The 16,968-nt window shown below is 52.5% G+C and overlaps 1 protein-coding gene across 2 annotated transcripts in view; it reads left to right on the top strand.

The window, feature by feature from the left end:
- The window catches only part of DIS3L2 (DIS3 like 3'-5' exoribonuclease 2), a 180,244-nt gene extending 163,336 nt beyond the window's left edge, over window positions 1–16,908 (top strand). For both annotated transcript variants that reach the window (XM_058031532.1, XM_058031534.1), the window contains 7 exons: window positions 6,815–6,998; window positions 8,159–8,245; window positions 12,181–12,328; window positions 12,432–12,562; window positions 12,782–12,886; window positions 13,557–13,658; window positions 16,382–16,908. In XM_058031532.1, the coding sequence (XP_057887515.1) occupies window positions 6,815–6,998; window positions 8,159–8,245; window positions 12,181–12,328; window positions 12,432–12,562; window positions 12,782–12,886; window positions 13,557–13,658; window positions 16,382–16,480 (856 nt within the window). In that variant the 3' untranslated portion in view covers window positions 16,481–16,908. The remainder of the gene's footprint in view (window positions 1–6,814; window positions 6,999–8,158; window positions 8,246–12,180; window positions 12,329–12,431; window positions 12,563–12,781; window positions 12,887–13,556; window positions 13,659–16,381) is intronic.
- The last annotated feature ends 60 nt before the right edge of the window (window positions 16,909–16,968 follow it).

The raw sequence follows: 16,968 nt of genomic DNA, 5'->3' as shown, positions 1-16,968 counted from the left end.
TTTCTAGCAGTCTTAATCCCTGTGTGCAGACCAGTACATCGGGCTTTAAGCAATTAATTCGTAATCATGCCAAATGCCTTCAGGAGCCCAGCGTCAGCATTGAGAACTTAAAACAGTTTTCCACTGTACCACAGATAATTTGGATAAAGCAAAGAGAGCAGTCTTGTGGCATTTCCAGCCTCAAGGTGTGAGAGTGGTCCATAAGTGACATTTGTATTCAGAGAACCCTCCCATGCATTTGTGTTGTAGGCATCTATTACTGGGAAGGCACCATAGCTAATATAAAGGGCATTCTTTATACCCCGGAAAGGGTGTTCATTATAGGGAAAAGCCATTCTAGCTTAGTAAGAAATGAATCTAAAACTGCCTCAGAGCTGCTATTCTCATCAAGTTTCAATGGTAGCAGTTTTAACCAAGAGTTAATTGAGCAATCTCAGAAAGTGGAGTAATTCCATTATTCAGCTATGCTTTGTACAAGGCTACTGCTAGCTGTGAGAGGAGCACAAATGACTTTCATCAAGCCAGGAACCGCCAGCATTCTTGCCTTTTACTACTTTTTCTTTCAAAAAAAAAGTAGGTCTTTTGGTCTTTTGGCAACTGTCATTGGCAACAGGAGCTCCACACCAACATTACAAGGCTCATATGTAACTCTGTAATCCAATTTTTTTGGATAATAGCGGATTTGATTTTCATGGCTCTTCAGGCAGCAGTGCTGTTCCAGAGTGGATGGCTGAAGATGCTCCTGTTTGTTGGATAGGCAGAGTGTCACCAGGAAAACAGCACACTATTCTTGCATAATTTTGCATGGAAAAGAGCCATTGGAAGTGCCCGCCCAGCTACTCACCAAAGAGCATAATTGTGTCATTGGCTGCACTCTCAGGAGATGTGGGATTAGCTAATGTTGGTTTTAGAAGAGCTTTTATAGAAACCTCTCAAGTTCCTCTGCTTCATGGAAGAGCTGTAATCAAAAATAAGCGAACATGATTTAAGGAAGAAAAAGTCATACCACATCCAGCATCTTTGGACCTAACACCTTGGGAGAGGGTTTGTTGGTTGAGCCTTGCTGCTGTTTCTTTACTGTTTTCCTTCAGCTGATGCTGCTCCTGTTGGATGTGAACAGGACTATTTGCAGCCTTCTGTGGAAGGTGACTTTGTGGGTGAATGCAGCAGGATTTAGAGTCCCATTCGCAGGGGGTGGCTGTAGATCTCTTGTTTGGTATGAGATTGTGATGTAACAATAATCCCTTCCAAGCCAGCAGAGAGCAGGGGCTCCCAGCAGTGTACTGCCCTTGGCAAGGGAGCATAAATCCATCAGTGTCTTTAGAGCTCTCTCAGACACACACAGACACATCAGGGCTGCCTTTCTCAGCACCAGCTTTCCATGACACTGTTTGGTTCAAGTGTGATGCTCTCAAAGCTATGCTGTCCTAACCCTGCTTGGACCCAGCACAGAGCTGGACACACCTGAGGCAGGCACATAGATATGGGCTGAGAAACAGGATGCCTTTGACTGCAGGTTGAAGCACTAACCCATGCTGATCTGGGATGGTAAATCTATCTGTAGATAGGAAGAAATTTGAATAGCAGAAATCTTGTTCCTTTTGTAGGAGGGAGTGCATGCTATGAGAGAGAGACAAGATGGAGAGGAGCAGATGAGATATTGTGATGGGTTAGGAGAAAGAAGTTTGGTAACCCTTGCAGAAGAGGTTGGTCACATTTGGCTCTAGTCTGAACTGCTGGAAGAATGCTGGGGATTTGCTTGGTGGCAGCTCACCCAGCCAGTGGGACCACCATTGGAAGGGGGGGCTCAGACTCCAGCTCAGAACAGTTCAGCTGCGTCATTTTAGGAGCAGGTTTCCACAATGAGCTACACTTCTCCAACCCATCAAAAGCAAAGAAACCTGCCATGGAAGGGCTGTGTGGTGTTTTGGGTTTATCTCTCACACCTCAGCTGTGATAACTCTCCCAACACCTGGATATACCCATCAGTTACATCTTGCAGGAGAGGATGGAGGTGTGGAAGGGTTTATGGGGGAACAGCTGGGCTCATCTGTCCAGCCCCACCTCACTGCCCTTTGCTCTGAAGTCCTGGGTCTGTTACCCTGCTGGAACAGCAGGTATTTTAGTGTCCTTTTGCTTTAAGGAAGCTGCCTGCCTCCTTCCTGCACTTACTGGATTGCACACAAAGTACTTCTTGTCTCTCCCTTTGAGCAAACCCTTCTTAGCTAATGTCATTTGTCAAGTTAATCAGGGAGAGTGGACACTTGGATGGCTGCTGTGCAGCCTAGCTGCATTGCCATGGAGACAAGCAGCCAAATGGGCATTTTACTTGCCCTGCCTCTCTTTGCAGATTTGCCATGAAAAAACATTATTTTATTTGCCATCAACCAAACAGCTTGCTGAGGACATCAGTAGTTTTTCGAAGTTGCTATCTGGAGATTGGGAAGGGTCTACCTAACATTTAATGGAGCAAATAGTAATGCTGATACTAAAGCAGGTCAAGGGTCTGAATGTGCAGTTCCTCTCTCCACATCCCATAGATGTTTGGCACTGGCAGGAGTTGTCTGAGAGGAATTACAGCCCACTAGCTTAAGTTTTGGGATGTAATGAAGATATCATCAGTCCTCTTCAGTGAATGGTTTCATAGGTGACTGTTTCCCTACAGAAGCTATGACTATCAAAAATACTTTGAAAAACACCAAGACTTGTGTTTAAGAACATCTCAGGAGCTTGAAATCTCCCCAGAAGTTGGTGAGGTGTAGGCACTGGCATGCCTTGGTCACATTTGAAACTCGGGTGAGTGTGAGCCCATACACTCCAGCTGAACTCTTGCATAAGGCAGGCTGAGGATGAGTTTCATCCACATAACTCACAAGCAAAATTTGGATATTGAAAGAGCTGACAGGAGATGTACATATTAGAGAGCTCAAAAGCCATCCCATCCCCCCCTCTCCTTGCCCTCACATGTTAAATGATGCATGGAACATGTTTGGAAATGCTCCCTCCTGCAGCTTGGTTAGCAGGACAGCTGGGATCTGCAGGCACCTATGGAGGGACAGCCACCTGTTGACCCCTAGCCCTGTCTGTGGGATGGCCGAGGAAGCCTCACATCAACACAGAAAGGGCAAAAGTTCAGATCAGATTGTTTATGGGATTTTATGGAGCCAGGAGCCAAGGATAGCTCAGCTAATCCAGAGGAAACTGTAGCGATGGCGTTAGAATGCATTTCACATGGGATTCATTCAGCGCGCGTTCAGATGGACCAGTCTTTCTGTCTCCATTTTTTTAGCCATTAAATATTTTTCTTTGTACTCCTGTCTGCCAGCTGCACTGAGCCAGACTCCAAGCTGGGCTGTTTTAAGAAAAAAACCCACAGAAACCCCAAAACCTCTTGTCATTTGACCTGCTGACAAGTTAGCAGGGCTTCAGCACAGCTCCCAGCAGCATCAGCAGCAGCCACTGGGCTGGGTCCATGCTCTGCCAGCCAACCTCTGCTCCCACCAGCCCAGCATTCATTGCTTTTCTCCAAGCCACAGTGTAGTGCTTGCTTAGTTGAAGCCCTGGTGAAAACATGAGCTAAAAGTGCAACTGAAAGGCCACGTGGGGAGGGCAGGAAGGCAGCAGCTTTGCTGTGCCCTCCAGCTCCTCAGCACCTGAAGCCTTGCTGGCTTCATGGGCAGTCCTATCCCTGGCTCATCCTCCTGAGTCACCAACATCCCATGCAGTCACAGTGTGAGCTCCTCTTGGGATTAAGGTTTTCCTTTCAGGTGCACTGAGGTCACCACATTTAGCTGTTTCATGCAGATCTTGTCTCCTGTCTGTGTCCTGAGCCCCAGACTGTTGCTCTGCTGGAACAGGTAGCGTGGCTTAACTCCCATCACAGGTGCCAGCTCCTTCACTGTCTCCTGTTCCCTGTTCCCTCTGACCCTGGTGAGCTTTCACATGCTCTGGATTACCCCAGCTGTGACTTTGCCTACTGGAAGCTGCTTTCTCTTCCTGAACTCCTGATGTTTAGAGCAAATCTGACGAGGAATTATAGAGCAGCCCCACACTCTTCTTCCCTTTCAAACTTGCAGGAATGCTGCAGCAGGGTGCATTTGGGGAGCAGTTCCATGACCCTGCAGTGATCCAGAGCTGGGAAGGACCCTCTGTCCCTGCAGGGGGTTTTGGCATCAGCCCCCAGGGCATTGCAGCCTTCCCAGGGCACTCTGGTTTGTTACTCTGAGCTGACACAAACCAACCCATCAGATCCTGGGGCTTCCTTTCCTCCCAGATAGAGGAGTGTCCAACCTTATCCGTGTTACCTGATCCTTGAAAGCCTGAGCTGCAGATGCATCTCCCAGAGCCTGTCTCTGCCTTTGGGTGAGAGAGCAAGAATAGCTTTTCAATTCTGAATATCCATGATTGCATCCTGCACACCCTGTCACGGGTGCAAAGCTCCTGGGTGCTTCCCAGGGTAAGGGATTTTGCAGAGCAGAGTGGGTAGTATGTGCTGTTAGTTTTACTTCATCAATAAAAGCATCCCTGGCAGGAGGGTGCTTCCATTTAGTACCTCCAACATCAGAACAAAGATATGTCCTGGAAATTGTAAAAGCCCAAGCCACAGAATGATAAAACAAAATGCAGAAGTTAATAATCAGGTGGAAATTGCATCCAGCCAAAAGTGTTACTGTAGATGGGAGATGAAGGGTTTACGCTCCCGTGCTCGTCAGGAACAGACACACCAGGGTCTGCTGCAGCATTTGCTCACAGTGTTCTTCTCTGAGACATGCAACGAGCACATGTTGCCTATGACAAGGAGGAGATTTTGTTCACAGGTGTTTATTGCTTTGTCCTTAAAAATGGGCTTGCATCTTCTTTCTGTAGAGGCTGCAGCTCAAGGGAGATGCAGGGGGACTCCATGGCCAACCTTTGCCCAAGTGTGCATCTGTGTAGCTGAGGCTGATGCTGGAAGTGCCTCCCTCTGCTTGCACCAAAGCCCATGGGAAGGAGAGGTGCAGCCTTTTGCAGCCTGCCCTGTTTTCTGTGCCTCGCTGTGACCTGGCTCGGGCAGAAGGGGCTTCCCAGGTGTGAGCATGGGCTGGCGCAGCCTCACACCTGTCCTCAGGCCATGCTCCCCACGTGCTGCTCGGTGACCCCCACTCTGAGGAGATGGGGATGGCCATGCCATGACCCGCTGGCTGCCACTGGCTGTCCCACGGCCGGGGTGCCCCGTGCCCCCGGGCCATGCTGTCCCACACTGTCCCGGACCCCCCGGAGCCGGTGGCCATAGAGGGACCGAGGTTGCCATCTGCCGGTTCTGCTGCACAGGAGCAGCGAGAGCCTGGCTCAGCCCCCTTGAAGTGGCCCCTCAGGAGTTGTCCTGATCCTGCTCAGCATTGCCCACCTGCGACCCAGCCCTTGGCCTTTGGCAGCATGTCCCCATGGGCCGGTGTTCCAGGGGACAGGGCAGGCAGCCCGTTCCCGTTTAGACCGTGTTGCTCGTGCCCTGCCCACACTGCCCCTGTCCCTCCTGCCCTCCCTGTGGGGCCTCAAGTGTTGGCCTCTGGCACAAAACCCTCTGTGAGAATCCACAGGGCTCTTAATAAGGGAGCTCCTTCCCATTAAAGACTAATATTTCTACTGCTGATGATCACTCTCAGGTGCTTATTTCTCCTCTGGACTTGCCTTTATTTCCTTTCTCTTTCTAGTTCTTGGCAAGTACTCCCAGGCTGAGAATGTATGACTGCTGTAGGAGTACCCCAGGAGTGCAGCACCTTGCACATCTCACCTGGCCAGTCTCCCCAGCAGTGGCCAGGGTTGGGAGCTGCAGGAACCCTTGGCTGCAGCCCTGGTCCCCCAACCAGCCCTGCAAAATCACTGCTTTGCCTGCAGGAGCAACAGGGCTGGGCTGGCACAACCAGCAATAGCTCACTCAGGCATTGTTGGGAGGATGAGGTTGCTTCTGTAAATCTATTATCTTTTTTGGCAATTAGCACCAGTTAGGAGCCCTGGGAATACGTGCAGGAAATAGCAGGAAGCCCAGTTAAGCACATCTCTGGCTTATCAAGCCCAGTTAAACAAGTCCCCCGTGGCACAGCCCTGCTGCTGGTAGCACAGCCCATACAGATGCCAAAGATGATCTTCAGTGCTGGGATTGCTTTCCTGAGCACTGTGCAACCCCAGAGGTTTCCATTCAATGCACGAACATTCAGAGTGGAAAGTGAGGGGCTCAGCCCAGCCTGGAATACCCCAGCACTCTGGAGATTGTATGGAGGAGCCTGTGGAGTCCCTGGATGCCAAAGGCAGCCCTGCTGGAGCAGCGCTGGTGGCTTGTCCTGCCTGGGGACAGAGCTGTGGGTGGGAGCCTGGCGTGGGGCAGGGCTCAGAGCCTGGGCCTGGCCACACATGTGGAGCTGGGGATGGGGAGCAAGCGAGGCGCTGTTTGCTCTGGCCCAGGAAGACAGAGATGTGTGTTTGTTTTCTGTGCTATCTCTCGCACGGCGTTTGTTTTGCTTGTCAAGCGTTTCAGGAGATAAAATGACCTAAAGGGAGATTATTTTATCCTAATTTAAGCTGTCAATTTATCACTGACTTCTGCTTGTCTGCGCCAGCAGGACAGCTTACTCTGAGTCCCTGGGGAAACCTCCACTAGAAAGTGAGAATTTGGGGGGGATTTGCTGCAATCTCACAGCTAATCTGTGCTTATGTCAGCAACTACAAGCTGCTCCCCTGTCCCCTGTGTCATATTAGTTCCCATCACTGTGGACTGGCTTGGCTTCCCAGGGGCTCCCCTGTCTAACCTGGGCCTGGGGTTGTTTTTCTCGTGCCGCAGGCTGGTGGAAGAGTTCATGCTGCTGGCAAACATGGCTGTGGCCCATCAGATCTACCGCTCCTTCCCCGAGCAGGCCTTCCTGCGCCGCCACCCCCCGCCCCAAACCAAGCTGCTGAAAGACCTCATGGACTTCTGCAACCAAGTCGGCCTCGAGATTGACTTCAGCAGCGCGGGGACCCTGCATGTGAGTGGCCTGCCAGGGCTGTGGGGACAAGGGTGGGCAGCTGTGTGATGGCCTGCTCGTGGCAGTGTGTGCTTCATTCCCTGGCCCTCTCTGCCCAAGCACAGCTGACAGCTATGCCATGCCAAAACAAAACACCTCCCTCACCCACTATTGATCCCATTAGCACTGGGCAGGGGTGGCCCAGCCTGGCCTGGTCAGCCATGTTGTGCACAGAGATTAGAGCAGGGTGGGAAGGACCTTGCAAGTGACCCCTGCACTGCCCTCCCTGCAATGGGAAGGATGTTTCAGTGCCGGAGCACTCACTGGGACACCCAGATTTCCTTCTGTGGGCAGGGAATTTGCTCCATAGCACAAGGAAAGTAGCTCTGCACAGGGCTGTTTCTGTCTGGGCTGGTGCAGGTCTCAGAGAGGGCAGGGTGGGGAGTGGGCTGACTGGGAAGCACTAGAAAGCAGTGCTGGGAAAGGTCAGATGCAGCCAGGGCAAGAAGTGTCCAAGCACTCCTGTGCTGAGCATGTCCTGAGGCTGAACTCCAGCTGAACAGCACCGCACAGCTTCCAGGATTTTCTTTACTCACCGCAACTGGACTGTGGATAATCCTCTGTTAATCCCGTCCCTGCTGGCTCCTGCACGCCCCTCCAGCAGCTGGGACTGCTTTCCCTGATTGCTGTGCCTAGCCTATATCAGCAGAGGCAAGGCTGCTCACTCAGCTCCTCTCCTGCACTTTGAACCCTCCAGCCCTTCCTCACTGCTACCCCCAGGCAGTGACCTCCCATATCCATGTCTCCCCAGAGTCCCATTAGTCCCTGTGCTGAATTTCTCAGCAGCTGGATGGGAGCCAGGCACGAGTCAGGAGAGGGTTTGCATCCTCTCTGTCACACTGCACAACTGGGGCAGAGCCAGCAGTCCCCATGCCCTGGTGCTCCCTGCCACTGACCCCAGGAGGAGAGCCAGTGCTCAGGACTGTGTGTGCAGTCCTACCTGGGGCTGCTGGGACCACAGCAAAGCCCAATTTCATGTGCACCTTTTGGCTTACAAGGGGATTTTCAGGAAGAAGGGGAAATTGGCTTTGACAGGCTGCTGTTACCATCAGTAAGGTCTGCCTGGGTCCCTTTACCACCATAACATGTCAACACTGAATGCTCTCTCTTTTCTCCTCCAGAAAAGCTTAAGCGAAACATTTGGTGCTGACAAATATTCCAGAGCAAGGAAAGAAGTGCTGACCTACATGTTCTCCAGGCCCATGCAGGTGAGAACAACACTGTGCTGTTGGGTATGTCTGCTTTCAGCTTTCTGCTGTGGCTTTATCTTCAATCCTTGTCCCTTCTGAGTTACCAGGCTGGTTGTTGCACACAGAAGGAGAGAATGAATACTGAATGTGGTGTTCCAGGGCTGCCAGCAGCTTCCTCTAGTGCCTCCAGCCCTGTGCAGCTGGAACTGGAGGCACTGGAGCAACAAAGCTTCACTGGATGGCAAGGTCAGGCTGAGTCTTTCCTCACTGCCCACAGTGTCCCTGTTATTACTGGTTGGGATATTTCACCCTTGAAGTTGCATGAGGGCTGTTAGCAGACTCACGAGGACCCAGCCCTGTGAACAGCTGGGGTGGCCTTCATGGTTCATGTTTGTGTCATTTCTTCACATCATGGTATCCCAACTGGTCCAAAGAAGGAATTAAGAGTAGGGGTGTGCAGCTGGCCATAGGCACAGTCTGGTACCTGCTCTTGGAAGAAGGAAAGTTCTGGAAACCCTTCAGTCTCCCTCCAGCCCAGGTGGCTTTCTTTGACAGTCTCTGCAATGGAAGCTTGTGCTGCTCACACCAGTTGTCATGTTTGGTGCATCTGTAGCTCAGGACACTTACTTGGGTGTTTATCACCATCGTGAAAAGTTTTGGTGAGGCATCAGCTGCATTTGCAGCTGGGCACGGCACAACCTCTTCTGAGGAAAGTCCTACCCCATGGGGAGAAGGGGCAGGTTCCTGAAATGATCTCTCTGCTGTGGCCTGCTTATCACTGCAGGAATGAATCATCTTCCCAACATCACTCATTTCACTGTCACTCTTGTAATTAGCTTATTTGCTTCATTTACTCATTAGCAGTGCCTGAAGTCCTGCTGTGTTTCCGGGACTTATTGCTTGTTTGCAAACGGCGCTGGGCTATGAGGCTGTTTAGTAAATCATCCTCTCACATGGGTCCAGCTCAGGAGGGCTGCTTTGTAAAGGGCAGGAAGTGTCCTCTGGAGCTGGATTGTGTTGTCCCAGATCCTGTATCCTGCTTTGGGTTATCCTGTCCCTTCTGTCACATCCTCCTTTTCTGGTGGAAGGTGCACTGATGACATGAGTTCCTTTGATTCCCTCTCTGGTCCTGCTGACTGTGGCACAAGCCTGCCTTTGCCAGTAGGAGCACATGGAGCAAGCCTGGCTGCTGGCCCGGATGGATGAGCAAGGAGAAAGTTCTGCAGTGGCACCAAGGAGGAGATGGGCTTTTGGGGACCCATGGACTTGCTGAGATCTTGCTGTTATGGTCTCCTGAGACTGTGGTTGGAGAAGCAGTGGGAATAATTTCAGATACCACACAGTGGCTCTCATTAAGATTTAGCCTTGTGAATATGTTAGATTTCATTACATGAAATAGCTGCCAAGGTTTTGGGGATGAAGTCTTCTGCAGAGTAGATACCAGACAGAGAAAGAGGCACTTTTAAAGGAGATACTCCACAAGATGTGATTTTGCCAGGAATTAGTCTCATTCCATCATCAGAAGACAAAGGTGCCTGTGTGTTCAGGTGTGCTGTTCAGTCCACCCATATGTGGCAAACCTGCTGCCTGGCACACTCCCATCATAGGCAAAACACTTGGAAGGGGGCAAACAGCTTCCAAGGAAGGAAGGAGCTTTCCCTGAGAGGAGTAATTTTTTGCTGTCTGCCACCAGCATGAGAGCAGATGGAAGAATCAGCCCCATCCTGCTGGATGTCGTGATCCCTTATGGGGGAGAGGACAGATTTGAGTGCTGGCAGCTGCAGAGCACAGGCACTGAGGGGCCCAGGCTGGTGGTGAGGGCTGGGCCATTGCTCTGGCAGATGGTGCAGCGAGACCGTCTGGTCGGGGCACTGAGGAGTCACCTGTGTCCCTGCACATGTCACAGCTCCCAGTGATAAAGCTGATGCTTCAGGGACAAGGCTGCAGCTAAATCAGCCTAAACAACCTGTCCACAGATTTAACCCCTGGTTGTGCCAAGCCTGTGTCTTCGCTCTTCACTGAGTGCTGGTGGTCAAGACATCAGCCTCTGGGAGGAGGAGGGAGATGGGAAGCAACTGGTAATGTGTGTGCCTGAGGGAATGCCTGGATTGGCATGCCAGGAGCCCTGTAACAGATGAAGGAGCAGTGACACACCATTTTTCAGGGGCTCAGTCACTCGGGGATTCAATCTGTCCATGAAAGCAAAGCTGCCCCTGGTTGGCTGGGGCTGATTTATTTCCAGGCTCCTCGCAGTTCTCCGGGGATTGCAGCAAACTTTGGGGATTTGAGACCTCTTGTGAGTCAAATCTGTTAATGAGAAAACATCTGCTTCATGCCAGGCTGATGTCACTGGGTTGTGCTGTCAGTGGTGAGGGTGGGTGTCAGATACACACTGGACTGGGCTCCCTGCAGGCTGCAGCCCTTCCATGGCCTAGGGCAGTATTTTTGCTGGGATACTTAAGCTGCTGCAAATGTCAGTGAGAGCCATGGGCTGCCAAAAGGGTGTCCAGAATGGTGCTGGACCCCACAGTGGCCCCAGTATATCAATGAAGACAACAGCAAGCAGCACAGGACCTTCAGCATCTTTTCTGACTTTAAACAAGGTGGGGTATAACTCGAAACACTGCTAGGCATAGGGCAGGGGTGGGCTCTTCCCATTGTCTTTCTCAGAGCAGGGATTTTGACTGGTGCTCTGCTTTCTGCCTGCCTGGCATTGTAGGGACCTTCCTGCCTTCTGCCCAGAAGCCTGGCACAAGTGGCTGGAAGCTCCCTGTGATTCTGTGCTGCCTGTCAGCACAAGGGCACTCATCCTCCCCCACAGCAGCCTCTGGAGCTCGGTGTGTCTCCCTGCCCAGCTTCATTCTGTGGGAGCTGAGCTCATTGAGTGGAGACCATACTTCGTGGAGTCCATCAGAAACAATTTAATTCTGGGTTGTGGAAATTGGCAGCCACTACAGCTCCTATCCCAGCTCTTGGGTCTCATAATAAGGCTGGGACTGATGCTGCTTTTTTTAACCTGCTCTATTTACTTGCCCGGATCAGTGCGTTGCTGCTCAGCAGGAGCTGGCTGCGCCATTGGCCTGGAGAGTGCAGGATACAGCTGCCCAAACCAAGGATCCCAGGACGGCTCTGTAATCAGAGCTGGCTACTCCTGTTTTTTTTAAATCACTTGCTCTTATTTTTAAATGAGTTCATTCAATCGCCACTGTGCCGTGACCCCGCCGCCACCCCCCTGACCTGCACAGCCTTCCCTCCCCGCCTGGGCCCAGCCCCCAGTGTTTTCCCAGCCCCAAGAGCTGGTGTTTCACAGATGTAAAAATAAAAGCTGTAACCTGTGGGATAACAGGGGTGACACAGGAGCAGTTCCTGCTGTAAGAGGCTGCTGAGCAGTGGTGCCACTCTTGCCCTGGTGTTGGTTTAGATGGGCGGTTCAGCTGCTCAGCTCCCCAGCTGCCATGGTGGGATGGAGCAGCAGGGATAACAACAGGGCTCTCTCTCCTCCTTGGAAGCCAATCATACCTGCCCCCAGTGCTCTCCAAGCATGCACAGTGTGTGTGTAAAGCCCGCAGCCAGACTCAGAACCAAAGAGCACCTGATGTGGGCACAGAACAAGCTGGGCTCTCCCCTGGAAGATGAGAGGAAGGCAAATGAGCCCTAGGGCCTGAACAGAAGCAGGAAGCTGCTTAGACCCATGGATGATGTGAAAGTTGATGCAATCCTTGGGGCCAGGCAGGGACAGCTGGCAGCCAGCAGCTCCTGGCTGTGGCTTTGCCCCTTTTATTCTGTGCTCAGTTTCTGTAGTGCCTGTGCAGCCCAAACTGAGCAGCAGGTGAAGGACCATCAGCAGACAGGAGGGCCATTGGCTGCTGGCGCTGTGTCTCACAGAGCCAGACCCCTCCAGCCTCATGGCACCAGCCTTGCTCACAGCCTTGCCTGGTTTCTCCCCGTTTCAGATGGCTCTCTACTTCTGCACTGGCGTCCTGGATGACGAGAGGCTTTTTCACCACTACGCCCTGAATGTGCCGTTCTACACCCACTTCACGTCCCCCATCCGCCGCTACGCCGACATCGTCGTGCACCGCCTGCTCTCCGCCTCGCTCGGTGCGTGTGCTCCCCTGCTGGGCTGGGACAGAGACAGGGGCCATGCATGGCTCTGGAGCAGGAGGGACCATGGGCATGTTATTGTCACTTGTTCCCTTTGCAGGTGCCAGATCCCCCATCACAATGGAGAAGGAGGCCATCCAGAAACAGGCCGATCACTGCAATGACCGGAAGATGGCTTCCAAGAGGGTGCAGGAGCTCAGTGCTGACCTCTTCTTCTCTGTCTTTGTCAGGGTAAGACCCAAGGCTCTTGTCTCCCAAGGTATTGGATTTCCCTGTGAAGGCCCAGCCTACATGGGCAGGGGCTGTTTCTGCCCACTTGTCTTTAGGAAAAGCAAACAGTGAGAGGACACACTCAGCAGCCACCACTGCTGGATCCCAGGACCTTGAGACACTGTCTTGGGGATTGCTGAATGAGATCTGCTGTGTAGTGACAGCTCTGTCTCTTGACAGGAATGTGGTCCTCTGGAGTCAGAAGCCATGGTCATGGGTGTCCTGAGCAAGGCCTTTGATGTCCTGGTGCTGAAGTTTGGAGTCCAGAAGCGCATCTACTGCAATGTAAGTACCTCACCAGTGTGAGACAGTGCCAACCCTGCCTTGCCAGAGCAGCCTGGCATCACTGAGGGCAGCGGCTGTCCCGGTGCCCTTTTGTGCCAGCCCTGCATCAGGCAGAACTGTGCCCTAGCTGGGCCAGCCAGAGGGGAGGGAACCTTCCTGGAGTTCGCCTTCCATCCCTCAGCCCAGGCAGGCTCAAGGGACTGGGGGGTCTGGATCAGCCCAGTCTCTGGGGACCCTGTGACATGTTTACATGGGTAAAAGGGAATAAAGCCAGATTCAGGGGAACAGAGATAAGTGTGGCTCTGAAGTGGGGACAGGGAGCAAGGCTGGTTTTCATTTCATTTAATCAGGTGGTTTATCTGGGGCTGTGACAGCAGTGCTGTGGGCCAGCACCTGCACTTGGTGACAGCATCCTCTCTTAATAACCTGGTTATATGTCTGGCAATGACATCTTTAAACAGGACATAGAGCATGATATATGGGCTGGTAGTGTATGGCAGCAGCCCCTGATTTACGTGCTAGGCTCAGGCTCACAGGCTGCTGCATCCCAGTTGTTGAAGAGCTGCAGAGGCAGCTGGGCTGTGCTGGGCAGAAGCAGCCTCAGCCCCATCCACAGGGGAGCTGGAGGAGAGTTGGGGGGGCACATTCCCAACACTGTCCCTGCCTGCAGGCGCTGCCCTTGGTGGACTTCCGCTACCAGAAGGCAGGGAAGAAGCCAGAGCTGACACTCCTGTGGGAACCAGAGGAGCTGGAGGGGGAATCTGTGCCCCAGGTAAGACCTCCACAGCATGGGACAGGCTCACAGCACCAGGGAGGCTGTGGGCAACATGTGGGTGCTGTGATGTCTGCAGGGACAGGTCTGGGAGGCAGGACTTGCCTCACAGGGTGTCAGTCCTGCTGTATCCCCTTCCCAGTGAGCCCAGCTTCAACCTCAGCCTCCTGTGCCATCCATTCCAGTCCCATCACTGCCCTCACAATCTGACCCCTCCACAGCCTTCAGTCTTTGCCCTGCCTGCTGTGTGCCCTGCCTCCCAGTTCAGGTTTTTCCAGGAATTGAATTAACATGCTGTTTACTTCCTCCTTCCAGATCATCAATTAAGATGTTAAGTAAAATCAGCCTTAAGGCAGCTCTTGTCTAGACCCTTCCCCCATCCTGGCACTCTTTGTCCCTGACATGGCTTTTTCTTGGGGTTTCCATCCCTGTGACAGGGTTGAGCCTCAATTAGGAGAAATTTTTTAAATCAGACTTCCTGAGATGCAGTCTCAAAAGGCTTAACAGCATCTAGAAATCTCTCTCTTGTGTCCCTGTCATCTATTAACTTGGTAACTCAATCAAAGGGAGCAATCACATTTGTCTGGCTTGATTAAGTGGTGCTTCTTTGCCAGCTTTTGTCTGGCATGGCTGTAAAACCCCAGCTGTGTTGACTGCTGCTATCTCTGCCTGAAGGGCTGAATCCCAGCCTCTCCCTGCACTGCTCCAGGGGCTCTGCACTTGAGCCCCAGTTCCATCCAAGCCCAGCACATCCCATCCATGCCCACTCAGGTTTCCTGACACAGAGTGGGCTGACCTTCCCAGCTGGGGTGATGCATGTGCTGGAGAGTCCTTCCCTTCCCAGGGTAGATGTTGTGATCAGAGCTGGATCTGGCTCTGCAAACATTTCTGCAGGCTTCCCTCCCTTTGAAGCTGAGCTTTCCTCTCTTAGCTTGGCTCAGAGAAGCCCTGAGGATGCAGCCTGGAGTGGCCTCAGTTCCCCCTTTCCTACAGGAGCAGGGATCACTTACACCCTAGCAGGGAACTGATGAAAAATGATGCCCCAGCATGAGCAGGGCCCATTTTGGTTAAGAAAACAGTTGGTAGAGGAAACTCCTCTACAAACCTTCCACACCTCCTAAGAAAACACTGGAGCTCTCCCATGGGATCAGACTCTGAGCTGTCCTCCAAGCCAGCATATCCTTGAGTTTATAAATCTCTAGCCCTGGGATGAGCCAGATTCCTGTGAGCCATGCTGAACTCTGGTAGATGTCACCTGGACACCCCACAGCATCCCAGCTCCCCAGCTGGCCCCAGCCCTTGGTCTCTGCTTCCTGGTTTAGTTGAGCCTGGCCAGGCAGTGGGAGCATCAGGTAAGGCTGTAAGTGAGGAGGTGTGCTGGGGTCTGGCTGTTTGTTTGGCCCTGCTATAGAGGGCAGATGTTGCCCCCATTTCTCTCTGATCTCCAGGAGATGACCAGGGCCTTAGTGGACATCACTCAGGGGTGGAGTAAGAAGTGGATCTAATCTAAATCAGAGGATTTGATGTGAAATTGTGCTGTTTCACAGCAGTTCAGCAAAGGGATAATGCAGGATTGCAAGGGAGGATCCTGATTCTCCCCCTTTGACTCCCCCATATGTGGGGGCTTTCCCCTGAACACCAGCCCCTGCACTGCAGCTAGCTGGGGCGGGCAGGAGCTGATGCTCAGTAATTCACAGCTCTCTGGCAGCCAGTTGTGATAGGATTTTCCTGCAGGTTGCTCCTCACTGGACACTTTGGTACATTTAAGTCTCAATGAGATTTTCCTTGTCTGAATGATCAATCTGGAGCAGCTGGTGCTGGATGAGCTGAGAAGGGTTGGACAAGGTTACACCAGTAGCTCTGAGCCAGCTTCTGGTGGGGCCAGCCCTGAGCAGATGGCCCCAGTGAGCCCTGCTACAGCACAGGGAACAGGCTCCAGCAAGCAAAGTCCCCAAATGCCTGTGCATGACCCCAGGACAGCCCTTCCCAATGTCCCAGCCAGCCCCTTAACTGTGCCTCAAGGACAGACCAGATCAATACTTTCCAATCCATCAATCACAGGAAGAGCTGGGCTCGGAGGAGCAGGGAGAGGGCAGCAGCAGTGCAGTTCCTGAACAGGAGGGATTGATTTTCTGGGGTCTGCGTTCCCTTGCATCTCTCTTATCTATTGTGCTCCCTTCCTGGGTCTCCTCTCCCTGTGGGAGCACAGGCACATTGTTCCTTCCTTGTGGGATGCTGATGAAATGCTCAAGTCATGTGGAAACCCTTCTCAGCACAGCTCAGCCTTGGCTCTTGGCCAAGCTCCATTAAGGGGTGATGTGATTCAGTGGCTGGAGAGGGGAGGCACGGGTGGCCTTGAGGGGAGATTGGGACCCAAAGCCAAGGACACAAATGCCCACAATTCTTCCCAGACTGTGTGGAGAGCAAGAGTGGGGCATGATCATGCTGGGATAAGTGAGGATGTTTTGGGAGGCTCATTCAGGTTGGCTTGGATGCCCTGGGTGGTGTCAGAGTTCGTGGTGTTGCCCTTGAGGATGCTGTCTCCAGCCCTAGGAGCATCCTGGACCCCAGCAGAGCTGTCTGAATCCATCCTGCCCTAATTCTTGGTTCCTCATGGGTGCACTGATGGAGGCAGCAAAAGCCAACACAGCTTTAAGCAAATCTTAGTGTGATTTCAGGCTGCCTGAAAACCCTCTTTTCCCTCTTTCTCTCCCCTGATAAAGGTGATCACCATTTTCACGCTGGTGGAGGTGGTGCTGACGGCAGATGGTGGCCCCCTCAAGTACACTGCCCTGCTCAAGAGGCCAAGCTTGGAGAAGTGAGAGCCCTGGCTCTGTGTGCTCCCCACTGCTGATGCTCCTTCACCTCCCAGGCCCTGCTCCAGCACCTGCTGGAGGCAGAAGGGACCCACAAGGACTTTGGGGTTTTGAGTTTTAAAACCATTGTGGTTTTATTTCTGGTTTGGATTTTAACTCCACCTGGGAGCAGGGCTCAGGGCTTGAGCCTGCCCCAGGCAGAACATTTCTACTCTTGGGTATTTTTAGCATGATGCTTTCTTAATGTTTTTTTAAGGCAGTGGTGTCCATCTGCAGCTTCAGTGCCCGTGGTGAGGGCTGAGAGAGGGGATATGTGTCCCCAGGAGCAGAGAGGGGCTGGCTCCAGCATCCCAGGTGGGATGTGGACACAGGGGGATGCAGCCATGGGGCCGTGCAGGAGGGTTTCTTGCAGGGTTGTGTGTCATGTAATAAAAGCCGGGTCAGCAGCTGTGTGTGGAGCTCGTGCAGGTTTTATTTTGTGCCCTCCATGTTCC

Source organism: Melospiza georgiana, chromosome 10, assembly GCF_028018845.1.
Source record: "Melospiza georgiana isolate bMelGeo1 chromosome 10, bMelGeo1.pri, whole genome shotgun sequence".
NCBI classification, from domain to species: domain Eukaryota; kingdom Metazoa; phylum Chordata; class Aves; order Passeriformes; family Passerellidae; genus Melospiza; species Melospiza georgiana.
The sequence above is the reverse complement of the archived record's forward strand: the minus strand, read 5'-3'. Positions and strand labels throughout refer to the sequence as shown.